Raw genomic sequence first — 21,592 nt, 5'->3', positions numbered from 1 at the left:
GAAGAGGATAAGCAGGGCAAAGCTACTGATGGAGAATACCAACTACTAGCCACAATGGCTATGTTCTGCTTCCACTACCAATTTCTAGGAATCAGAAGTGGGGAGACTCAGGTCCTGCTTGTGGACTTCTCATACGCATCTGATTAGCTACTGTGAGAACAAGACGTTGGATTAAACGGGCCTTTGGTGTGATTTTCTGAGGCTTTTTTATGTTCTTGAGGAGGAGGGAGAAATTGGTCTCTCGGTGGCCCTGACTTCCCCACTCCGAACTATTCAGATCACCTCACAGTTTTGTCCCATTCACCCTTTCTCCCAGTAATTCAGTTTGTTGCCTTGTATGGGAGAAATTTAGGGGACTATATTTGGGATGACTGCAAAAATTAGTCTATACCTGTCATCTTCCTCATCTCTTAGACTACCTCATAACACCTTTATGCTCGTTCTCCCAGAGACATCAACACAAAGCATTTGCTTTCATGGGTCAAGGAAGTATCCATGGCTCATCCTGATCTGCACCTTGTTAGTTTATGGGAACATTCTAAAATCTATAGCTTCAGCATTTGAAGCAATCACTTGGGGGCAAACAAAATTCATCAGTGCCAAAGCTACTGAGTATGGAGCTGAGGGATTAGAAGAATCATCAAGAAGCTTCAACATATAAATAATGAGATCAGGTAAAATGCTGGGAGATACACAAATAAACAGAACAAACTTCAGGAAAAAATTGGAGGAGCAAAAATAAATATTGAATATGGCACTGCAAAGCTTTTTTAATCCAACAATGCAAACCTAGAAGATAGCATGCTTGCACTGCACCTCATTACCCACACTTTAAACACCTTAAAGTTCTGTTAATCTCAATATGAGAACTAAGCACATGCTTCAATCTCTCCCTTGAAATAAACAGAACTTAAAACTAGTTTGACATCAGATGGATTGCAACCAGTGTTTTTCAATACAGTAAATACCGTATTTTTTGCTCTATAAGACTCACTTTTCCCCTCCTAAATAGTAAGGGAAATGTGTGTGCGTCTTATGGGGTGAATGCAGGCTGCGCAGCTATCCCAGAAGCCAGAACAGCAAGAGGGATTGCTGCTTTCACTGCGCAGCGATCCCTCTTGCTGTTCTGACATCTGAGATTCAGAATATTTTTTTTCTTGTTTTCCTCCTCCAAAAACTAGGTGCGTCCTGTGGTCTGGTGTGTCTTATAGAGCGAAAAATACGGTACTTTAATATAACTTCTAAGATTTAAAAAATGTGGACTACTAACATTGCACATTTTTTCGTTTAATGTTGCAATCCTTCATGTCCGTGATAACTTGTAGTTAGTTCCATTCAATTCAATGAAACTTTTTTCTGTATGAGATTAGACTGTATTAATATAGAAGCAGCAAAAAAGAAAAAGTAAGCATGAAATAGAACAGAAAAGGCATATTTAGGAATGCTAATTTTAAAATAATCTGTCCTCCACATAATACAATTTAAAGAAGTTATCTGAAGAGTTTTCTTGCTTCCCAAATTGTATGAGTCAACAACTGTCCCAGCAACATCCCACTAAAGTGAATGGCAACTTCATAAAAACACACTCCCATTATTTCTGTAGGACTTACTCAGGAAACATTTCTCAATGGATTGTAATCACCATCAGGGGACCCCCCTCAGCTGATATAGCAAATATTAACAGGAGCTCTTTGACCCTGTACATGTTAGTTTTGCCATTGTTGTCGATGAAGAAAGAGCAGCCCAAACAACAATAGGGATAGTTCTGAAAAGAATTCCCAACTATATATGGAGGGTGGCTCCTTTTAAGAAAAGTACCTTTCTGCAGCTGATCAGGAAGTCCACGGTTAAGTTGTACAATTTCTCATTCTCAGAATTGTTTCCCTCTGCCTACAAACTTTCTATTGTTCCCTAAGCATTATCCTAGAACAAATCATATCCTTGAGAAAACATGTCCTTTTAAGCCACTCTGTTGTTGTTGTTGTTGTCTCCTCCCGTCCCTCCCTGGATCAGATTTGCCTGACGCACAGAAGCCAGTCTGTCCTTGCTGCTCTTGCTGCTGCTCAAATCTTATTAGGAGGGAAACAAGGACAGAAGGATTCTTACACAATGTACAAAAATGCATACGTGAAGCCCTCTGAACTTTCCTGATGTCACCCTGTGAAGTACAAGGACACATATTAACTCCCACCAAATATGAGTTCCTATATCTGCTTAGGGAAAGTCCATAGCTCAGTAGCAGAGCACATGCTTCGAATACTTACTTATTCAAACCTTTATTAGGCATTATACAAATAAAACGATAAAAGAGAAAGAAACATATAAAAGCCTTGAGATATAAACAGAAAGGCAGCAGTTGGCTACATACATATATATATATATACATATAAAATCAGTGGTTTTCCTTGTTAACCTGCTCCTTGGAGGACTGCTACCAAAAACTCGGCTACCCCCGCCGTTACCCTTTGGTCAACGTCGGATAGGCAGAATCCCACACATTCACCTTGTTGGGGCTCCAGACCACCCAGAAGAGGGGACAGCACGCGTTGACGGAGCGTACTGTACAATGGGCACTGAAAGAGAATGTGCTCTACCGTGTCCGGGACATTCATAGAACATCTGCAGAATCTCTTATTTCTAGGGATGTTTTGATATCTTCCCCTGACAAATGCTGAGGGAAAAACATTCAAACGGGCCAGCATAAAAGCCCTACGTTGGGCTGGAATTATTAATTTGGTGACGTAATTGGCTCTGCTATCTAAGATATTTAAATCATAGAATATGGGCGAACAAATTTTGTTTACAGCTGCCATAATATTTTGCCTCTCGACATCCTTTAGTCTAGTTAGGATATTATGGAAAATGTATTGCTCATTAGAATTGTACAGGGGCTCCAGCTCGATGCCTAAAGATTCAATCTTTTTTTCGAGGTACTGATACCATCTTGATTTGTAGGAGTCTTTGAGCAAATCAGCGAGCAGACTTGATGGAGGGCAGCGAAAATGGCAGCGTAACCAGTACTTTATTGAGGTGGACCAGGCCCAATATTCCATTGTGTGTATGCCTATTTCTGCACACATTGTTTCATATTTGATCACAGCTGGGAGTCCAAGAATACGTCTCAGAAAGCTGGAGTGAATCTTTTTTAAATCACTATTATATGCTTGGACCCATAGCGGGATTCCATAGAGTATCTGGGATTGCACTTTTGTTTGGAATATCTGATTGGCCGCAGGAATAAATTGATTGCCTTTCTGATAATAAAAACGGGCAACAGCTGATGAGGTGCACTTTGCCTGTTTTATGGCATTTGTGCAATGATTTGCCCACCCTAAATTGCTCTGGAATAAGATTCCCAGATACCTATAGATTTTCACTTGTTGAATTTCCTGCCCTCTTATTTTCCATTTCTCTAATTTCCAACCATTCGAGAAGACCAAAATTTTTGTCTTCTCGTAATTTATAGAGAGCTTGTTACATTCGCAGTAAAGGATCAGAGAAGATATAAGGCGTTTCAGACCCAAGCTCGTTAATGATAGTAGAACAGCATCGTCTGCGTATAATAATAGAGAAACTGGTTTCTGATTAAGTTTAGGGGCATGTGATTCTATTTTTTGAAGGTGATCTGGCAAATCTGATAAAAATAAATTAAATAGGAAGGGGGCAAGAATACACCCTTGTTTTACCCCTTTCGAGTTTGGGATGTCTGATGAAAGGTGACCTTTGGTGTTAAGTTTGACTTGACAGATATTGGAAGAGTATAAATTTTTTATTAGGATCAATAAGCGCTGATCAATTTTTAATTCTGCGAGTTTCCTCCACAGCTTTGGGCGGTCAATTGAGTCAAATGCACCACGAAAATCTACAAAAGCAGCATATATCTTAGATTGCCTTTGAGATCTGTATTTTTCAACCAAATGCATAAGTATAAGGCAATGGTCTAATGTAGAGCAACCTTTGGAGAAACCTATTTGTTCTTTCCCTGGTAAATTTAGATTTTTCATCCAGGTAAGGAGTTTAGATAAAAGGTGCTTAGCGTAGATTTTCCCTATCACTGATAATAGGCTTATCGGTCTATAATTCCTTGGTTCTTTTGGGTCGCCATTTTTAAAGATTGGGATAATTATTGATCTTAACCATATCTCAGGTATGATCCCATATTTATCTATGAGAGTAAACAATTGAGCTAAGGGTTCTGCCCACCAATCTATATAGGTCTTAAATAATTCTATTGGTAGACCGTCTGGCCCAGGAGATTTCCCCGATTTGAAATTTTTAACTATCTCTCTAATTTCCTCTTCTTCTACCCTTGGCCACTCCTGGAGTTTATTGATTTTATTTTTAGTGGTTTCATTTCCTTTAAGTTCACTGTGTAGATTGTTAAATACCGATGTAAAATATTGGGACCATTTGGATTCTGCAATTGGTGGTAGAGTTAGTTGATTTTCGGGTTTCAATCCTCCGTACACTAGGTTCCAGAACGCTTTGTTATTTTTACTCTGAATTGAGTCGAGTAATTGTAGCCATTTTTGGGTTGCATATTTCTGTTTCTTTTCGGCCAGAATGTAATGATATTTTCTTTTTTCATCAAGATAAGAGGGCTCTAGTTTAGTGCGATTATTTTTAAATGTTTGGCGCAGTTTTCTTTTTAGCTGGAAACATTCATCGTCAAACCAAGGGCTAGCGCTATGTTTAAGTACCCAAACTTTAGGTGGAGTACTAAGTTCTACGAACATTTGGAAGATCTCATTATAAATTTTCGGAATATCGCTGTAGGAATTAGTGGTCTTTAAGTTGGATAATACTTGTTTTCTCAGGTTGGCTGTAAGTTTTTGCCCCACTACTGCACTCATTTCCTGGGACCATTTTAATTGGGTCATTTGTTTGTATTGAGAGGGTTCTATAATATTGTGCTTGGTTATCTTGGTTTCATCCTTTAAATTAATAGACAACAATAATGGCTGATGGTCGCTTTCAGTACGCGTTCCAATTTTGAGGTCCATGATCGAATTTATAATATTATAAGGGACAAGAATATAGTCGATGACACTGCATCCTCGGGGGGAGAAGTATGTAAACTCCCCGCTTCTATCGCCTTTTGTTGAACCGTTCACAATCTGCAAATTAAAGTTGTTACATAATTCAAGTAGGCGTAAGCCTTCGTTGTTTACAACCCTATCTCTGGAGAATCGTCCTATTTTCAAGGCATGTGCGATATCATTATCAGTATTCCAATTTAGTTTGCTACATAGTTGTTCATTGTTGGTTCCCACTCTGGCATTAAAATCACCTGCTATTATCAATGAGGCATTTGGGTATTTATCGGTCAAATTTTCTATATAAAAGGTTAGTTGTGACCAATTTTCACTGTTGCTGTTGTTTTTGGATGGGGGGATATAGACATTTACAAGTAGCAAACTATCGTCTTTTTGGGTTAAAAGTAGGGCTTGTGCAAGTGGCAAGCATTTTTCTAACTGCTTGATTTCAAACCCTAAGTTGTCTTTGATCATACAACAGAACCCTGCTTTCGGCCGGCCCTTCGTGTTTATTTTCAATGCGGGTTTCGTATAGGAGGAGAATCCATTGATTTTAATATCTCTAGTTGACCATGTTTCTTGTAGAAGTATTAATTCAAAATCTTTAAAGAAGTTCATTAGGTCTGGGTCTCCGTCTTTGTTTCCCCACCCTGCAATATTCCAGGACAGCAAGCGTAGGATCCGTTTTTGAGTTGGTGGCTGGTTGACAGCATTTAGTCATTCTAATTCTATTATTGAGTCCAGCGAGGGATTTTGTCTTGTGCCGATACAGCCATTTGTCGCTACTTTCGGTGGGGAACATAATGGTGGATCTTTTTGATTCTTTTTTAAAGTGCGGGAAATTAGAATTTCCTCCCTTTCTTGATTTTCTTCCTTAGCTGTTCCTTGTTCCTGAGAGATTTCTGTGGTTGGTGGGCTATTATGGACAGTAGGATTGTTTTCGGTCTCTACTTCCATTTCAGACAGGGAGTGTGGAAAATCTCCGGAGGAGTTTTCCGAGTAATACAGGGGCTTGGGGGTGTCGCAAAGGCACTGCGCCCCCCATAAATCTCAAGGGGGAGACCCTTGGGGGAGAGATACCCAGCCGTGTGGAAGCGGTCAGCTGTTTTTTCGGGGTTTTTTTTTTTTCTGGAAGATCTCGAGGCAGCGAAACCGCAGCACAAAAGGGAAAGTAAAGACCCTGTATTACGATGCCTCTGACTCCCACTGAAGAATGCAACGGACCTCCAAAACTATAAGAACGGAACCCTTAGTGTGAGTAGACTCATTTAATGCTACAAAATTTAAAAATACACTAAGAGAACGTCGGATGTTAGACGATTTAATTTAGGAGTTCACCTCGGTAGAGGACTAAAATGGCGCAGGCTACAAAGTCGCAAGGTGGAGGAAGGAATGTATCTCTTTGCCTGACTGAGTGAATACCAAGTTGGAAATACGACCCAAAGAAATTAAAGAAATATTCGGAAAAAGAACTTTTTCTAACTTTCCCTAACTTTGGGAACTTATCGACGTTTCTGGGACTTATTTTACGACTGTTTATTTGAACTTTAATCTGAAGAACACTAGGACCCCTTGAACTCTGGAATTTACTACGGAGGATTTATGTCCTGCTCATAAACCTCTGGCTTCTTTTCTCCTCCCACTCTCTCTCTTTCCTCCCATGTTCCCCTTATGTTATTTATGATATTTATGATATTTACATGGGAATGAAAACTGAACGAGATTGCGACCTGAGAACTTTAATACTTTATCACTCTATTTAGAAGTCTGATCTCATTGATTTAAGAAGAATCTGCAATGAGAAGAGCCAAAAGACTCAGGTGTCTTGACACAGAAACTGACGCAGAGCCCTCTGGTTTCAAACAGAGTAATCTAGATAAGTATCTGCTACTTCAAAAACAGCACATATCTCCTCCCAAAAACTCTCTCAACTCTTTACATGGAAAGACAGTTGAAGAGATATCCCTAGGAATAAACGAGGACAAGGCTACTACTCCCATAACCGAGGCACAAGTACTAATTGATAGAAAGGTGGAGCTGCTGGAGGAATGCTGCCTACTGACTGCTCAAACAGTTCAAAAAATCTTTGAACAATTACAAAACATCTTCAAGAAGCTGGATAACCCAGATGAAAGGAGGCAACTCACTCCCTTTTTGCCATCCTTAACAAGCCCTGGAGATAAACAGAACAAATACAAATTTATACCTCTAAACCAACCAAAAATCAGAGGAAGCCCCCCTCACTCAGTCAACTTGATACTGAGGCCATGTGAGATTGTTCTCCACATTTTTCCATACAGAGGGCCCCTACCTTACTGGGAGTCATCCTTCTGGGCCAGACATCATCTAAATCTGCTCCTAGGCCTTGAGGGGGGAAGGATTGACTTAAAAGCAGTCAAGAGGCTCACTAACGATGGATATTCCAAAAAAGTACTACTAAGATTTGGTAGTCATAGAATCCCAACCAAAATCTTAAGGGAAAAGGCTCATTTAGCCCAGAAAGGAATTATTCCACGTCGACACTTTGAAGATATATCGCTCAGACCATTGATTGCATCTAAAAGACAGAACAAGTTGAACAAGGCCATTCCAACAGAAGCCGATATCTGCCCTACTCCCGTGGAAGAACCCAGTAGATGGGAGAAACCGCTGCCAGCTACCCGAGAAATCACGCAAGAAAAATCTAAGCTCCCAAATCATGCGATTGTAGCATCAATTAACAGCCTCGCCCTTGACACAACAGACTGGACAGTCCCAGAAGAAGAAGATCTGCTGAATAACTTTACCAACTTACCAGATAAAGAACAAACAAGCATACTCAGTAAACTGACGAAACTACAGGCCAGATTGACCGAAATTCACCAACAAGGCCAACAAAATGCAGTAGAAACAATACACAATCAAACCTCACACCTACCAGCCCTCTCCCCAAAATGCATAGTCAAAAAGAGAGCTACTAATGGAACTTTCAAATGTATAGATGCAGAGCTTCAAATCCAGCCTCCTTTAAAATATGAAATGACAAGGAAAAACTCCAGCAATGAGACCACAAATTCCTGGCTGAGATATCAAATACTAGCTCCAAACGAAATAGGTACCCCTTATTTAAGTACTACAAAGGATTCTAACATTGCCGAACAAAAGATGACCTCCAACAGACCTGACACACTGAGCTCAACACCAAATGAAACCAAAGAAATGGAAGTATGCTTCGAATACAAGAGCCCCAGGTTCATTCCCTAGACTTTCCAAGTCTACATCTGAAAGCCTGGAGATTTGCTGCTGGTCAACGTAGAGGCAGTGGTTTGATTTGTACAAGGCACATTCCTATGTCACTTTGAAGCCCAGCTGATACTTTTCCTTCTTTTCCACTGACAATAGACCAATTGGTGTAAATATGTTTACTGTTGAAACTGCTCAACCATTTCAACATGCTTGAATATTCCCACTTGTGCGGTGCTGCTATTATGTTTTTATATGTGCTGCCCAGAATGGCTGGGGAAACCATGTTGCAGTGGCTTCTGTTGCTACTTTTCAAATTTGGCTGTTTGTTTTTGCTGCACTCTGAACTTTATTGGAAAATGACACGGTGTTTAAAAACAGGGTCTTTGCTTCATAATAGTCCATTCATAAATGGGGACCCCACCGTAAAAGGGGTTGCCTCTCCCTTGGACAAGGCGGATGAAGGGTGACGCGTTGGACGGCCATGTGCGCTCATCCTGCCCTCCCTGCAGAATCTGGGCCCTCAGGCCTCCTTGGAGTCCCGGCTGGCTGGATTCTCCCCCTCCTTTGGCTCTGGGGGGCTTGGACCCCTGGCCAGCCTTGGCTTTCTCCCCCTTTGCCTCTTTGGTTTTCTTGGCTGCTGCAGGTGCCTTGGCCTCTTCCTGGGGGCCCCACATCCTCGGCCCTCCGTCTTGCTTTCCTTAGACACAGCTTTCCGGGGGGCACCAGGTGTGTTTGCTGGCAAGGCCTTGGAAGAGCTCGGTTTCTTGAGGATTTGGGCCGCTTTCTCCCCCATGGGGGACTTCTTCACCTTGGGCTTTGCTGGAGGTTTGCCTGGATGCCTGCTAGCTTTCGCCTTGCTATTCTTGCTGGGAGCTACCTCCTTCTTCTCCCCTTCTGTGATTGATCCCTGCCTCGGTTTCTCCACAGGAACCTTCAACTTGGGGTTCTTGGCTGCTTTCTTCAGTTTGGGCGCTGTTTTCCCATCTGAATCTGATTTTTTTTCATGGCTTTTCTTTCCCTTGGCTTCCTCTGTACCCAGCTTGAATCTCCCCGTGGCACCCAGCGTGGAAGAGTTTTGGGGCCGGATGAGGCAGTCCCTTTCCAGGCCTTGGGCCAGGGTGTACTTCAGGTGGATGGGGTCCACCCCGGGGTAGCTGCCCAGGATGTAGCACTTTGTGGCCACAACAGAGACCCCCTTGCGCTTGTCCAGGGTCTTCACCACCTCCATCACCATGGTCAGCGTGGGTAGGTGCTGTGCCTTGGGGCAGTTCAGGAGGGCCAGGGGGCTGGCCAGTGAGGCAGAGGACTTGGCTATTGACAACGCCTCCATTGCAAGCAGCCCCCAACTCTTCCACCCCTCTCCACCTCTTTTCAAAGATGATTTGTACAGATATAGGTTGTTTAACCAGAGTCCCCCAAAACACTCTATTGTGAAGGGTGAGAGCAATACCGGTAATTGTCAACATCGTGCAAATGTTCTGGCATGATGATGCAGTATCCTGAAGCATGGCTCTTGGTTTATTTTTATTCTGCTGATAGGGCTCACCAGGAATCTTCTATCCAGAAACTGCTCAGGCCCAAATCTGCTTAGAATCAGAGGTGGTTTTATATCACACCTCTTTGATTTCCCTGCGACATATCAACGGGAGAATGATCAAGAGAAATATTTCTTCCTCGTTTATTTCTCTCTTTCAACACAGGACATCTAACACAGGACTTAAGAAGCTGTGAATGGTGTTCAACTCTTGACTGCCATCAACTGTAGCCACCAATAATCAGGGAGGATGGGAACTGTAGTTCAACAAAATCTGTAAAATCACAGGTCTCCCAGCCCTGATCTAGAGCATCACACAATTAAATTGACGCATCTTCGTTGATTCTCAAAATATGGGTGGGAAGTCGTGGGAATGAGAAGACCCAGGCACAAATTAATCTGTCATGTGAAGGACAAGGGTGAACCTAATCCCCTGTGCATGATGATACATTCATTTCACTTCTGCAGGCCTTTATTTGCCAATTAAATGCATTCACAAAGCCACTGATTGTGCCAATTGCTGGGGTTGTCATCGCAGTTCCATATTAGCAGGATAAGCATCCTTCTGTCACTATCCTCGTGTAAACACACTTACATAAAACACTGCTTGGCTCCCTTAGCCTAACTTTAAAAGAGAATCTGAGAACTCTCGTCCCCGCAGAGCGGTGTATGTGTGTTTGTGTGATTCTATCAATACAAGAAGTCAAACCAGAGGAAACAATTTTAATTGAATCAGAGGCCTCCTGTGGTTGCAGTTTATGTGCCACCAGATTGGTCTCTTCGTGAACAAATTCATTAGACTTCAGGCTTGTCAGAACTGCCAGGCATGTTCCTACTTTAAAAAAAATAAGAGGCCAAAGTTAAATTATTTTGAGGTCAGGATTTCAACAAAAGTTGCCTAAAATATTATTATTTTCAGCACCATTTTTAAAAATTTCACAACTAAAGCAAAAAACAAAGATTCCCCAGTGCATCCCTGAACAGAACCCCCCATTCATTAGGGCCCCAGCACTCTTAATACAATTGCACAGGTGCATGGAGAACAGGTGCTCTAATCACAGGTGGTGGTTAAAAAACATTCTTTCCACAAATGGGAAGAATGTTTCTGAGCCCATCATTTTCTCATTCCCTATTCAGATGGCTTTTCCTCATGAGCACGGTCTGCACTTTGCTCTCAAGAATGGTGCACTGTGCAGAAAGGACAATTTTTATTGGTCCACGTGCATCTCTGTGTGCATGCATCCAGGTGTTTGCCTATTCCTAAATACTCAAATGTGTAATACCACAGCCCCATGGTAAATTAAACTGGGCCAGGATCTACTTGACTTGTCAATGTTGTTTTTTGTACTGAATTCAGACTCCAGTCTTCAAAAATGACAATATGTTCATGTCATTGCTTTAAGTAGAGGGTAGGAGTGAATAACAGCACCATCCTATGTACACGGACTCAGAATTAAGTAGATAGGATTGCAAGCACAATCATTTTAATTTTACAACATACTGAGGATTCCCCCCCCCCCCAAATCTCAGATGCGACTGTTACTGCGATACCCTCTTTATTTGCATGAGAATACTTTTATTTTCTTTCACTTGGCTTTTATGTGCCAATTAAATGTATTCCCAATGCCATGGCTGGCTGGCTGGTGTGGTAATCAAAACTCCATTTTAACAAGATATTTTGTCTTAGAGTGACCATGTGTCCTGTTTTGCAGAGCAAAGTCCTCAGTTTGAAAGAAGGGCTGTTCAGTTTTAAGTATGTAATTCAATTTAACTTAATATTTCTAAATATTCTATTCAAATCTGTGTCTCCTTTTGTTCTCTTTTTGGGTGATGCCAAGTGGGCATCCAATTTCCTAGGATAGTGGGACAATTTCCCCAGGTATTGCCCTTGTTCTCATTCTTGTGCAAAGCTGGGATAGCTCAGCTGGTAGAGCATGAGACTTCATCTCAGGGTTGTGGGTTGGAGTCCCACATTGGACAAAAGATCCCTGCATTGCAAGGGGTTGGACCAGATGACCCTTGTGGTTCCTTCCAATTCTATGACTCATGTAATAAGTAGAACAACTAATTAACACTATGAATTTCAGGTAGAAGAAGAAGAAGAAGAGTTTGGATTTGATATCCCGCTTTATCACTACCCGAAGGAGTCTCAAAGCTGCTAACATTCTCCTTTCCCTTCCTCCCCCACAACAAACACTCTGTGAGGTGAGTGAGGCTGAGAGACTTCAGAGAAGTGTGACTGGCCCAAGGTCACCCAGCAGCTGCATGTGGAGGAGCAGGGAAGTGAAGCCAGTTCACCAGATTACGAGTCCACCGCTCTTAACCACTACACCACACTGGCAAGGTAGTTTTCTTGTCACTGATATTGTTTCAAGAGTAGTCAGTGGGGTGCCCTCTGAATGCTGCTGGACTACAACTTCCACCAGGCACAGCCACCATGGCCAATGGAGAAGGATGTTAGGAGTTGTAGTGCAAAAACATCCAGAAAGCATACATTGGCAGCTGCTGTTTAGAGCACCAAACTAGGGCTGGAACTCAGGGAAACAGGCTTTGAATCTTCACTCGACCATGAAGCTCACTGGGTGAGATGGGACCAGTCACTGTCCAGCAGCCTGAGCTCCTTCTCAGTGTTAATGTGAGGATAAAGGAGTACAGTGGTACCTCGTGTTACGTACTTAATCTGTTCTGGAGGTCCGTTCGTAGCAGGAAACTGCTCGTAACATGAGGTGCGCTTTCTCTAATGGCGCCTCCTGCTGCTGCCATGCCGCCAGAGTGCAACTTCCGCTCGCATCCTGGGGCAAAGTTCGCAACAAGGGGCATCTACTTCCAGGTTAGTGGAGCGCATAACCCGCAGCATTCGTAAGGGGGATAGTACGTAACACGAGGTACCACTGTAGGTGGGAAAGAACCGTGTTAATTTCTGGATAGTACAGAACCGGGATGTGGAAGTTACAAAGACCACAACCTTCTGCCTTTGTGTGTGGGGGTATACCTTCCGTTGATTTCAATGGTCCTTAATACATGTAACTGAGCTGCAAGCAAAATGTCTCAAGGGCTTTAATCTGGCTCTGCAAAAGAGCAACATGCTGCATAATTACTCAGCGCAACATCAAGGCAGCCTTGCAAAAGACAATGTTGCTTTAAAGGGTCTGTAAAGCAGAGCACACATGTACCCTATTAAAGAGAACTGAGAGAGATAAATGTAGGGTTTGTCCACTGACACATTTTATTTCCCAGCTCAAGTCGGTGAATAACTCTGTGAACGGTTCTGGGGTGCAGGGGGAGAGAAAACAGAGAGGTAGCGAGCTCTAAATCCTCTTGCCAAGTACCCTTTTCATAATTTATAGTCTGTCACTGGTTTTATCACAGAGAACTGTCCCTCTCCCTCTCTCTCTCTCTCTCTCTCTCTCTCTCGTTCTGCCGGCTCCTTTCCCACTGGACAGTCCATGCCAGCTGTCTAGGCAGCAGGAACGTCCTTTTTTTCCCAAGCCCCGACCTGTGGGAAAATCTTCATTGGCCAGTAATTGATTCCACCCTGCCAGCTCCATTACTTTACTCTACAGTCATACTGCCAGCAATCTGGAGACAGGCAGCCTCAGCCCTCCCTTGCTCTCGCTATTGAAGTCTGCTCTTACCAGTGCTGCAAGCTACTGGCTCTCCCAGTTGATGTGTCAGCCCTCCCTGCAATTAGCACTAATCTGAAAATTGGCCTCTGCTTGCAAAGCCAAGCACCTGACAGCTAATTGTTTATGTCAGATTGATGTGCATTTAATATGGAAAGGTTATTTATCAAAAGGTATTCTTCCCTCCCCCTCTTTCTCTTCCCCCTTCCCCCCACCCCTACTGTTTGGCTTAGTTCAGAGCAAGAAGCATCGCCACAGGCTGTGTGAGTTGCCAGAACAACCGAGATCTACGTCATGTACCTTAAGAAAGCACCTAAATAAATACCTAAAGCCAAAACAACTCCAAGAAGGCGGCTGACACAGGTTATCAAGGAATAACTAGTAGTGTTCTTTGCTTCTTCTGAATCAGTGCAGCTTGAGGGGAGGAGGCAGAGAAAGAGGGGGGTAGGATAAAATCTCCATACAGTATTGGGCTGGCCCAGTGGCACAAGCAAGCCAGGTTGTCATTTGGGACGGCGGTAACATTTTTGGGAATGCCCAGTGAAGCTTCCTGTGGTTCAGGACGTGCACCCCAGTGCGTTGCAAGTCCCTGATGATGCCACAGAGTCTGCTGAGGCAAAGTAAAAGAAACCCACCAAGCATTGCTACATTACAAGGGCTCTCAGTCCATGCAGTGCAGTCTGTTGGGGTGATAAACTGCCCATGTTGTGTTTATGGACTAGGGGTGCTGTGATTTTTTCTTCAGGCATTGAGGCTGGCAACAGAGCAGAAAGTTGATGTTCCCCTGGGTCTTAATTGTTTAATTACCACTGTTGACACAGCTACATAGGAGCCAATTCCTAGGGGCCGAGGTCCCTTCAGCCCCCCCAATAAAATATTTGAGGGGGCCACCCCTCAAAGTTGATGGGAATTGTGTGTTTGTGCCCTGACATGTGATCAGTTATGCAGGCATACCTGGACCTGCCTAATATTTTATTTAAGTTGGCCTGCGGCACCGTTTTACAACACCCACTTGTTCACAGCCTGACATCGTATGCAGGGCCAAATGGAAAAGGGAGATCTAGGTGTGCCCTCCACACTCAGTTCCAGCTCTTTCCACTCACTATTTGGTGCTCATTGAATTTGGTACCTTTTCCAATCATCCTGTTGCATGGATGCGAAAGTAGGGCATAGCTTCTGGTCTCATCCAACCAAGAGAAAGCTAGTTGTACTGAAGCCTGATTGAAACCATTTGAATTTAAAGTAAGCCATGTCAGAATAATTTCAATAGAGCTTAAGCCTATACGTATTATTCAAATGTCATTCATTCATACATGCATATATATATATATATATATATATATATATATATATATATTGTATGCTGCTTTCCCGTTAAAACAAAAATCATGCTCCAAGCAGCATACAACAAAGAAACAGGGATGCGTTTCAAGCAAACACTATAAAAACAACTTCATAGAATTATAGAATTGTAGAGTTTGGAAGAGACCCTGAGGACCATCTAGTCCATGCAATGCAGGAATCTCAACTAAAGTATTCAGGACAGATGGCCACCCAACCTCTTCTTAAAAACCTCCAAGGAAGGAGAGTCCACAACCTCCCAAGGGAGACCGTTCCACTGTCGAACAGCTCTTACTGTCAGAAAATTATTTCTGATGTTTAGTTGGAATCTCCTTTCCTGTAACTGGAAGCCATTGGTTCGAGCAGGAGAAAACAAGCTTGGTTCATCTCTCATGTGACAGCAAAACAATAACATAGGATAGGAACCATTTCATACTATCATAGCAAAACAAAAATCTAATAACATACAAAAAACCCCACATGTCAGTACTATAAATATAACAGGATTACTTAAACAACATACCTATAGCATCCAATAGAAAGAAAAACTAGGGAGTGTCACAGTTTCACCTTAGCCCTAGAAACCCCCCTCCCATGATGTTACTTAAAGTAATTGCTGTCATAACAAAAGGTTCCTTAATTTACTGTGACATAAATATTATAATGTTGAATGTATCCATCTGAACAGTAAGTAAATGGCCACACTACTCTGTTGGATGCAGGAAGCACTTCGCCACTTATTCAGTTACTGGTCTATGACTCTGAGGAAGACAAGGCTTGATTTACACTGTCCAAAGGCTAGTAATAGAAAAAGATATTAACATTTCCATCGCACTGGGTCATTCACTGCTTGAGTCTTCTGCATCAGAAATATTTTGTGTTACAGTACTTTAAAAAACAATAACAGCAAAAGATGGCCCTTTAAGATATGATTGTGTAGCCTGCAATTTTTAAAGTTTTCAATGATATCAATGTATTAATAAACGGTGGAAACAATGGCCAGTTTTGTAATTTGTAGGAAACACACATAGCATTAACCTAAGCCAGAGCTTTCCAAACTTTTCATGTTGGCGACACACTTTTTAGATATGCATCATTTTGCGACACAGTACTTCAGTTTTACTAGCAAACCCTTTCTAGGCCTGGGAGGAGTATGGGGTGCATTCGTGCAACACACCTACGCACTGCAGCTGACACACTAACATATCATGACACACAGTTTGGAAAGCTCTGGCCTAAGCATAACTCCCCAAAATAGAAGGAACTTGGGAAGAATATACTACTAATAATGAAATCTATTACAGAATAGAGAACTGTCAGCTGCAGATTTAGAAGACATTCTTATTCATGAAAAGTGAAAGAAGGAGGTTAACAGAGCTTCACAAATGTTTCACTTTGTACAGTTAATACACACAGCTGAGGCTCCAATACTTTGGCCACCTCATGAGAAGAGTAGACTCCCTGGAAAAGACCCTGATGTTGGGAAAGATGGAGGGCACAAGGAGAAGGGGACGACAGAGGACGAGATGGTTGGATAGTGTTCTCGAAGCTACCAGCATGAGTTTGACCAAACTGCGGGAGGCAGTAGAAGACAGGAGTGCCTGGCGTGCTCTGGTCCATGGGGTCACGAAGAGTCGGACATGACTAAACGACTAAACAACAACAATACACACAGATTAATACATACAGTTAATACACTCACACACACATACTTTGGCATAATTTATGAAAGAGCCTGTTTTACATATGAATGTTAGACTCTTCACATGTTACGCTGAAAGGGCAATATCCTGGTCCCTCCTCTACATGCCATGTCGGTTAACATCTGTACATTCTCGTTGTCGTCAGAAGGGTAGACAATCTGGTGCTTTACAGATATTGTTGGATTACTGTTTCCATCCTCCCTGTCCATTGGCTGTTCCAGCTAGGTTAATGGGAGTTGTTTCCAACAACATCTGGAGTACCACATTGGCTTCTACACTGTGGGAACAGGCGTCTCAACTGCCCTGCTATCTGATTTTGGTTTGCTTCAACACTTCTTTTCTTAAAAAAAAAAAAAAGAATAGAAAAGAAAATGACAAGGAACATGCATACATTTTATCAGTTAAAGGAAGAAAGGGGAATCAGCATGCCTAAACAAACAACCAGAGGATGAAAGATTAAGATGCATCATGTAAATATTCAGAGGCATCTTTAAGGGAGCAGCAGGGAAATGGAAGCGAAACAAACATTGTGCATTGTATTCTACAGCAATGATTATCTGCCAGTATTAAATGCTTATCTCCCAATCTAGGCCTTTTCAGATAACATACTCAAGTTTGCTCCAAGGACAGTCTGTGCCAAGGCACTGAAAACCAGTTGTGATTGAAGATTATGCAAAATGGTAAATCAAAGTGACACTCCTTTCCTCCCCACAAAGACCAGTTCTAAATTCTGTTTGCTTTTTCTTTCATAAAATTCCAATGTAATGAAGGGGAAGGTCCTAGGAGGGAAATGAAGAAGGCGGCTAACATGTCTCCCCCCTACACAACTTCTATTCTATAATATGCAATGTGGTATCAAAGGTTTATTGGTCTGTATTAGTGTGGGCTGCTTTTGTCCCTCAAAAAAAGTAAGCTGAGTAAACAGTGGAGGTACTGTGTGTGATTTGGGTTGGGGGTGGAGGAAAGAGAAGGAATCAGTAGGAAAATAAATTCAATCACATTCTCCTTTACTGTTTGCACAGGTTTCGTATTGCCTTCTGCGAACAGCTCAAAATACTGGATTTGACCTACGAAGCCCAACTGCAGACCAAATGCTAATAGTGGTGCTACCAATTCATGTTTTAACACAGAGATGAGGAACTTTGTGGCCCTCCATATGTTGTTGGACTACAACTCCCATCCTCCCTAACCACTGGGCTGGTTGGAGCTAGGAGTTCAACAACATCTGGGTGCCAGATCTTCCCCATACCTGCTGTGAGATAGTGAACCTATTCTTACTGGCCATTATGAGATTGCTCTTACCACCCTCCTTCAGAATGGTAGAGCATCATGCTATGCAGGTGTGTGAGAGTGAAGGGGTGGGGAAATTACATTGGCATAGTTCTATATTTGAACCAGGAGAAAGGCTACTGACAACTAGGGATGGGTAAAAATTGTTTCAGTGTGTGATTTTTCACTTTCCTAAACAACAGAAACCCAATCACTGGCATCCTTCAAAATTAAAACTTCTCCGAATTTTGCAATGCAGTTCTCCAGCCAATTGCAATACTGCAATATTATGTTGACCTGAATGAAAACACTAACACTGAAGTTAATGAACAAGCCAAAATGTCTCCACTCCATTCCTTCCACTTTGTCCCATTCCCTGCCCAGTGTTGTATTGGTGGATGCAATTCTATCTGCTTCCATGGCTAATTAAATCATTGTATCATTGGAAGGACAGATCCTGAAGCTGAGGCTCCAATACTTTGGCCACCTCATGAGAAGAGAAGACTCCCTGGAAAAGACCCTGATGTTGGGAAAGATTGAGGGCACAAGGAGAAGGGGACGACAGAGGACGAGATGGTTGGACAGTGTTCTCGAAGCTACCAGCATGAGTTTGACCAAACTGCGGGAGGCTGTGGAAGACAGGAGTGCCTGGCGTGCTCTGGTCCATGGGGTCACAAAGAGTCGGACACGACTAAATGGCTAAACAACAACATGACACCAGAGGCATATCAGATCTAGCAAAGAAAACTTGCTGTCCCTTATCAAGATGTATGGCACAGGGCTGCATCGCTCTGGCCTTATATACCTTGCAGCACAGAAATGAGAACACGGATAAAATGTCACCTTGCAAGAAAAAAAAGAAAAAGACTACCAAGGATCACAATAATCACAACAATGTAGAAAGTGCATATTGCTAACACTTGTCTTCTTAGGACCAGAAACAACCACCAGGAACCAAAATACTCCCACAACTGGGGCCTAAAGGATAGGGTTGCCATATTTCAAAAAGTGAAAATCTGGACAATTTTATTTTTTACTTTTGGCCAAAGTTGTTGAGCCAAACTTTGTTGGGCCAAAGTTGTTTGCAAAGAAATTGGATGTTTTTGAGCTATTTCTGAAGGAAATCGGCAAAAATGACACTGGCAACATGGGCTGCCAAAAATCCAGATTTTCGTGGACATTTTGCCAATTTTCACGAGGACACTGCTTTCAGCTACAGTATTCTAGATATGTCTGGGAAATTCCGGACGTATGGCAACCCTACTCAAGGACATAGAAATCTACCTTATATTGTGTCAGAACATTGGACCATTGGCTATCCTGACTTGAGAACAGCTCTACAGAGTTTTAGTCAGGACAGAATCTCTCCCAGCCCTACCCAGAATGCCAGGGATTGAGCCTTGGACCTTCTGCATGCAAGGCAGATGCTGTACCACTGAGCTATGAACGCTCCCCAAACAAATGCAAGCAAGAAACGGGAGCAGATAAATTCAAGTAGGACTTGCAAATATCCTACATCCCTCACTCTGCACACAAGAGCAAGCAGAAGAGCCCACCGCCCAATACCACCAGATGACTCCTCCTCCTGAACAGCTGCAATATAGGGAAACATGTATTATCTTAACAGCCTTCTCTTAATCCACAAGCTACATATATTGTCAACCAGCAGGCCATGACAATCATCCAAATGAAGATGGAAATGTGGTTGGACAGCATAATGGGAGCTGGCTAACATGGAAGGTTTCTGGGGCATAAATGGGCCAAGTTAACAATGTGAGGCTATCGTGCATGTTAGTGTGTGTTTCCATCCCTTTTCCCCTGGGAGATGGTGGCAAGATCTCAGTTTGCATAGATGCTTTGTTCCCACAGTGGAACTCAAAATACTTGGGATCCCAATTGGATTCCCCATGTAGAGTACCTGTCCAAGGCACCATAATAATTCAAACACAATTAATTTCCTTTGCTTCCTATGAAAGATCACAAAGCAATTAAACCAAATTTTCTGCCTCACCTTTCCCCCCTGGCTGTTAATTGGTGAATGAGTGTGATCACAAATATGTTACACTGGCATCTGGTACATTGCTAGGGGTGGCCTGGAAGGGTGGCAGAATGAGCTATGGATGCTGGGAGAGTCTTCTGTTGGCCAGGTGGCCACCTGACCTAACTCCCAGGAGCATTCATGAATGCATTGCTTCCAAAAGAGCCAGTGGCTAATGTTTGACTTTAGACTGGGGAATCCAAGACTGGGTTGTTTTTGATTATTGTTTTTTCATTGTGTACATAAACACTCACCTAGAGAAGTTTTCTTTAAGGGGACAAATAAATAAATCAAAAAGTAAATAATGAGGAGGGGGAGAGGATAGAGAGCAATCAATCAATCAATCAATCATTATCCTACACCACATCTTGTGTCCTACTTAGCTGCCCACTATCCTTCGTTTCTAGAAATTAAGTAACACCACAAGACTAATTGAGCTTCCATTGTGAATAAAGGCTGCCTTGAAGGATGGGCCATATGGGAGCTTCCTTCAGCCCTTCTTGTTCAATAATAATAAAAAGGGGGAGAAAATATTTGATGGGAAAGAGGGTGGAGGAGACACTCCCCACAGCTCCCTAATCGCTCGCGGTAGTACTGCCTGTACTACCCCTGTCACAGCAAACTAGCAATTACAGGGAATATCCTGTGGCAATTGGATCCTGATTCTCACGTCAAAGGCAGGTCTCACCATTTGCATGCAATAAATTATGCAGGGCTGTCAGCTGCTCAGATGGGAATTGGTACGTCTGTGGTTAAACGCTCGCCACATGGCTAATTTGAGGTGTGCCCACCAGAGCCTTACCCCACTCAAATTAAATATTATCTGGGGTGCAGACAATCCCCATCTGTGCCACAAGCTCATGTAATTTGGGTGAAGAATTGTGGTTTTGTAGATGTGTGTTCATGTCTCTGTGTATATCCATCTTCTGGCTAAGGGGGCAAAGCAGTGGGGGGGGAGGAAGATAATATCGTAGTGGGACGATCCAAATTTCAAAAAGACTAACGTATTTGCAGACTGCAGAATACCTTGCTAACGTTGTTATTTGCACAAAGTAAAACGAACATTTTCAAATGTGCTCCACATTTTCAAAAAGCCCACCAATATTGAGCAAGCAATAAATTATACAAGATGAAACATAAGGTCACCGTTGTTAACTAATCTCGGTTGCTTATTTAATTAAGGTAGAGTACTTAAATACTGCTTTTCAGGCCGTCCTCACAAAGCTGTTGCAAAAACTATCACATCTAAGATTGCCATCACTTGTCTGGGCAGGGATAGTTGCAGGAAATTGCTCATCATATTTGATAAGAGAAGATGTTTATATGGGGAGACATTTCTGCTGCTGCCTATCTGGAACTGCTGAACAAATGGGGTGGCAGGGAATTCATGGATATGTGCAAACATATTTGTATAAAGAGATTCCCCAATCTGAGCTGGCAGTGGTGCAAGCCCTGGTGAGGCCAAGAATGAAATAGGAGTGTAAGGCAGCTTTCCCCCAATGAAATGCCCTCCAGCTCTTTTGGACTACAACTCTCATCGTCCCCACCCAATGACCATGCTGGCTGAGGCTGGTGTAATTCTTCAGCAAAGGGTTCATTCAAGGAACCTGACCCATAGGACTCATGCACCATACTCCCTGATCCACTGAGTCTGCATCTAGGCAGAGGGAAAATAAAATAACAACTGAAGAGTCCTGCTCCAGCCCAGCATGCTCTTCTCACAATGGCCAACCAGTTGCCTGTGGGAAGACATGAGCTCAACAGCACATTTTTCCTCATGTTCCCCAGCAATTGGTTTGATCTTTGATGCGCTGTGGCAACAC

General features: G+C 42.6%; 1 protein-coding gene across 1 annotated transcript; it reads right to left on the bottom strand.

Moving 5' to 3' along the window:
* Positions 1-8,781: 8,781 nt before the first annotated feature.
* Positions 8,782-9,591, bottom strand: LOC128417343 (protein B4-like). Its single transcript, XM_053395836.1, has one exon. The coding sequence runs from the start codon at positions 9,589-9,591 to the stop codon at positions 8,782-8,784; it is 810 nt and encodes a 269-aa protein (XP_053251811.1).
* Positions 9,592-21,592: the final 12,001 nt, after the last annotated feature.

Source organism: Podarcis raffonei, chromosome 7 (genome assembly GCF_027172205.1).
Source record: "Podarcis raffonei isolate rPodRaf1 chromosome 7, rPodRaf1.pri, whole genome shotgun sequence".
In the NCBI taxonomy this organism is placed as follows: Eukaryota; Metazoa; Chordata; class Lepidosauria; order Squamata; family Lacertidae; genus Podarcis; species Podarcis raffonei.
This window is presented reverse-complemented; position numbering and strand designations above follow the sequence as displayed.

Bases quoted from the DNA above. Each gene is read 5' to 3' on its own strand.
- LOC128417343 (XM_053395836.1), bottom strand. From the start codon at position 9,591: ATGGAGGCGTTGTCAATAGCCAAGTCCTCTGCCTCACTGGCCAGCCCC.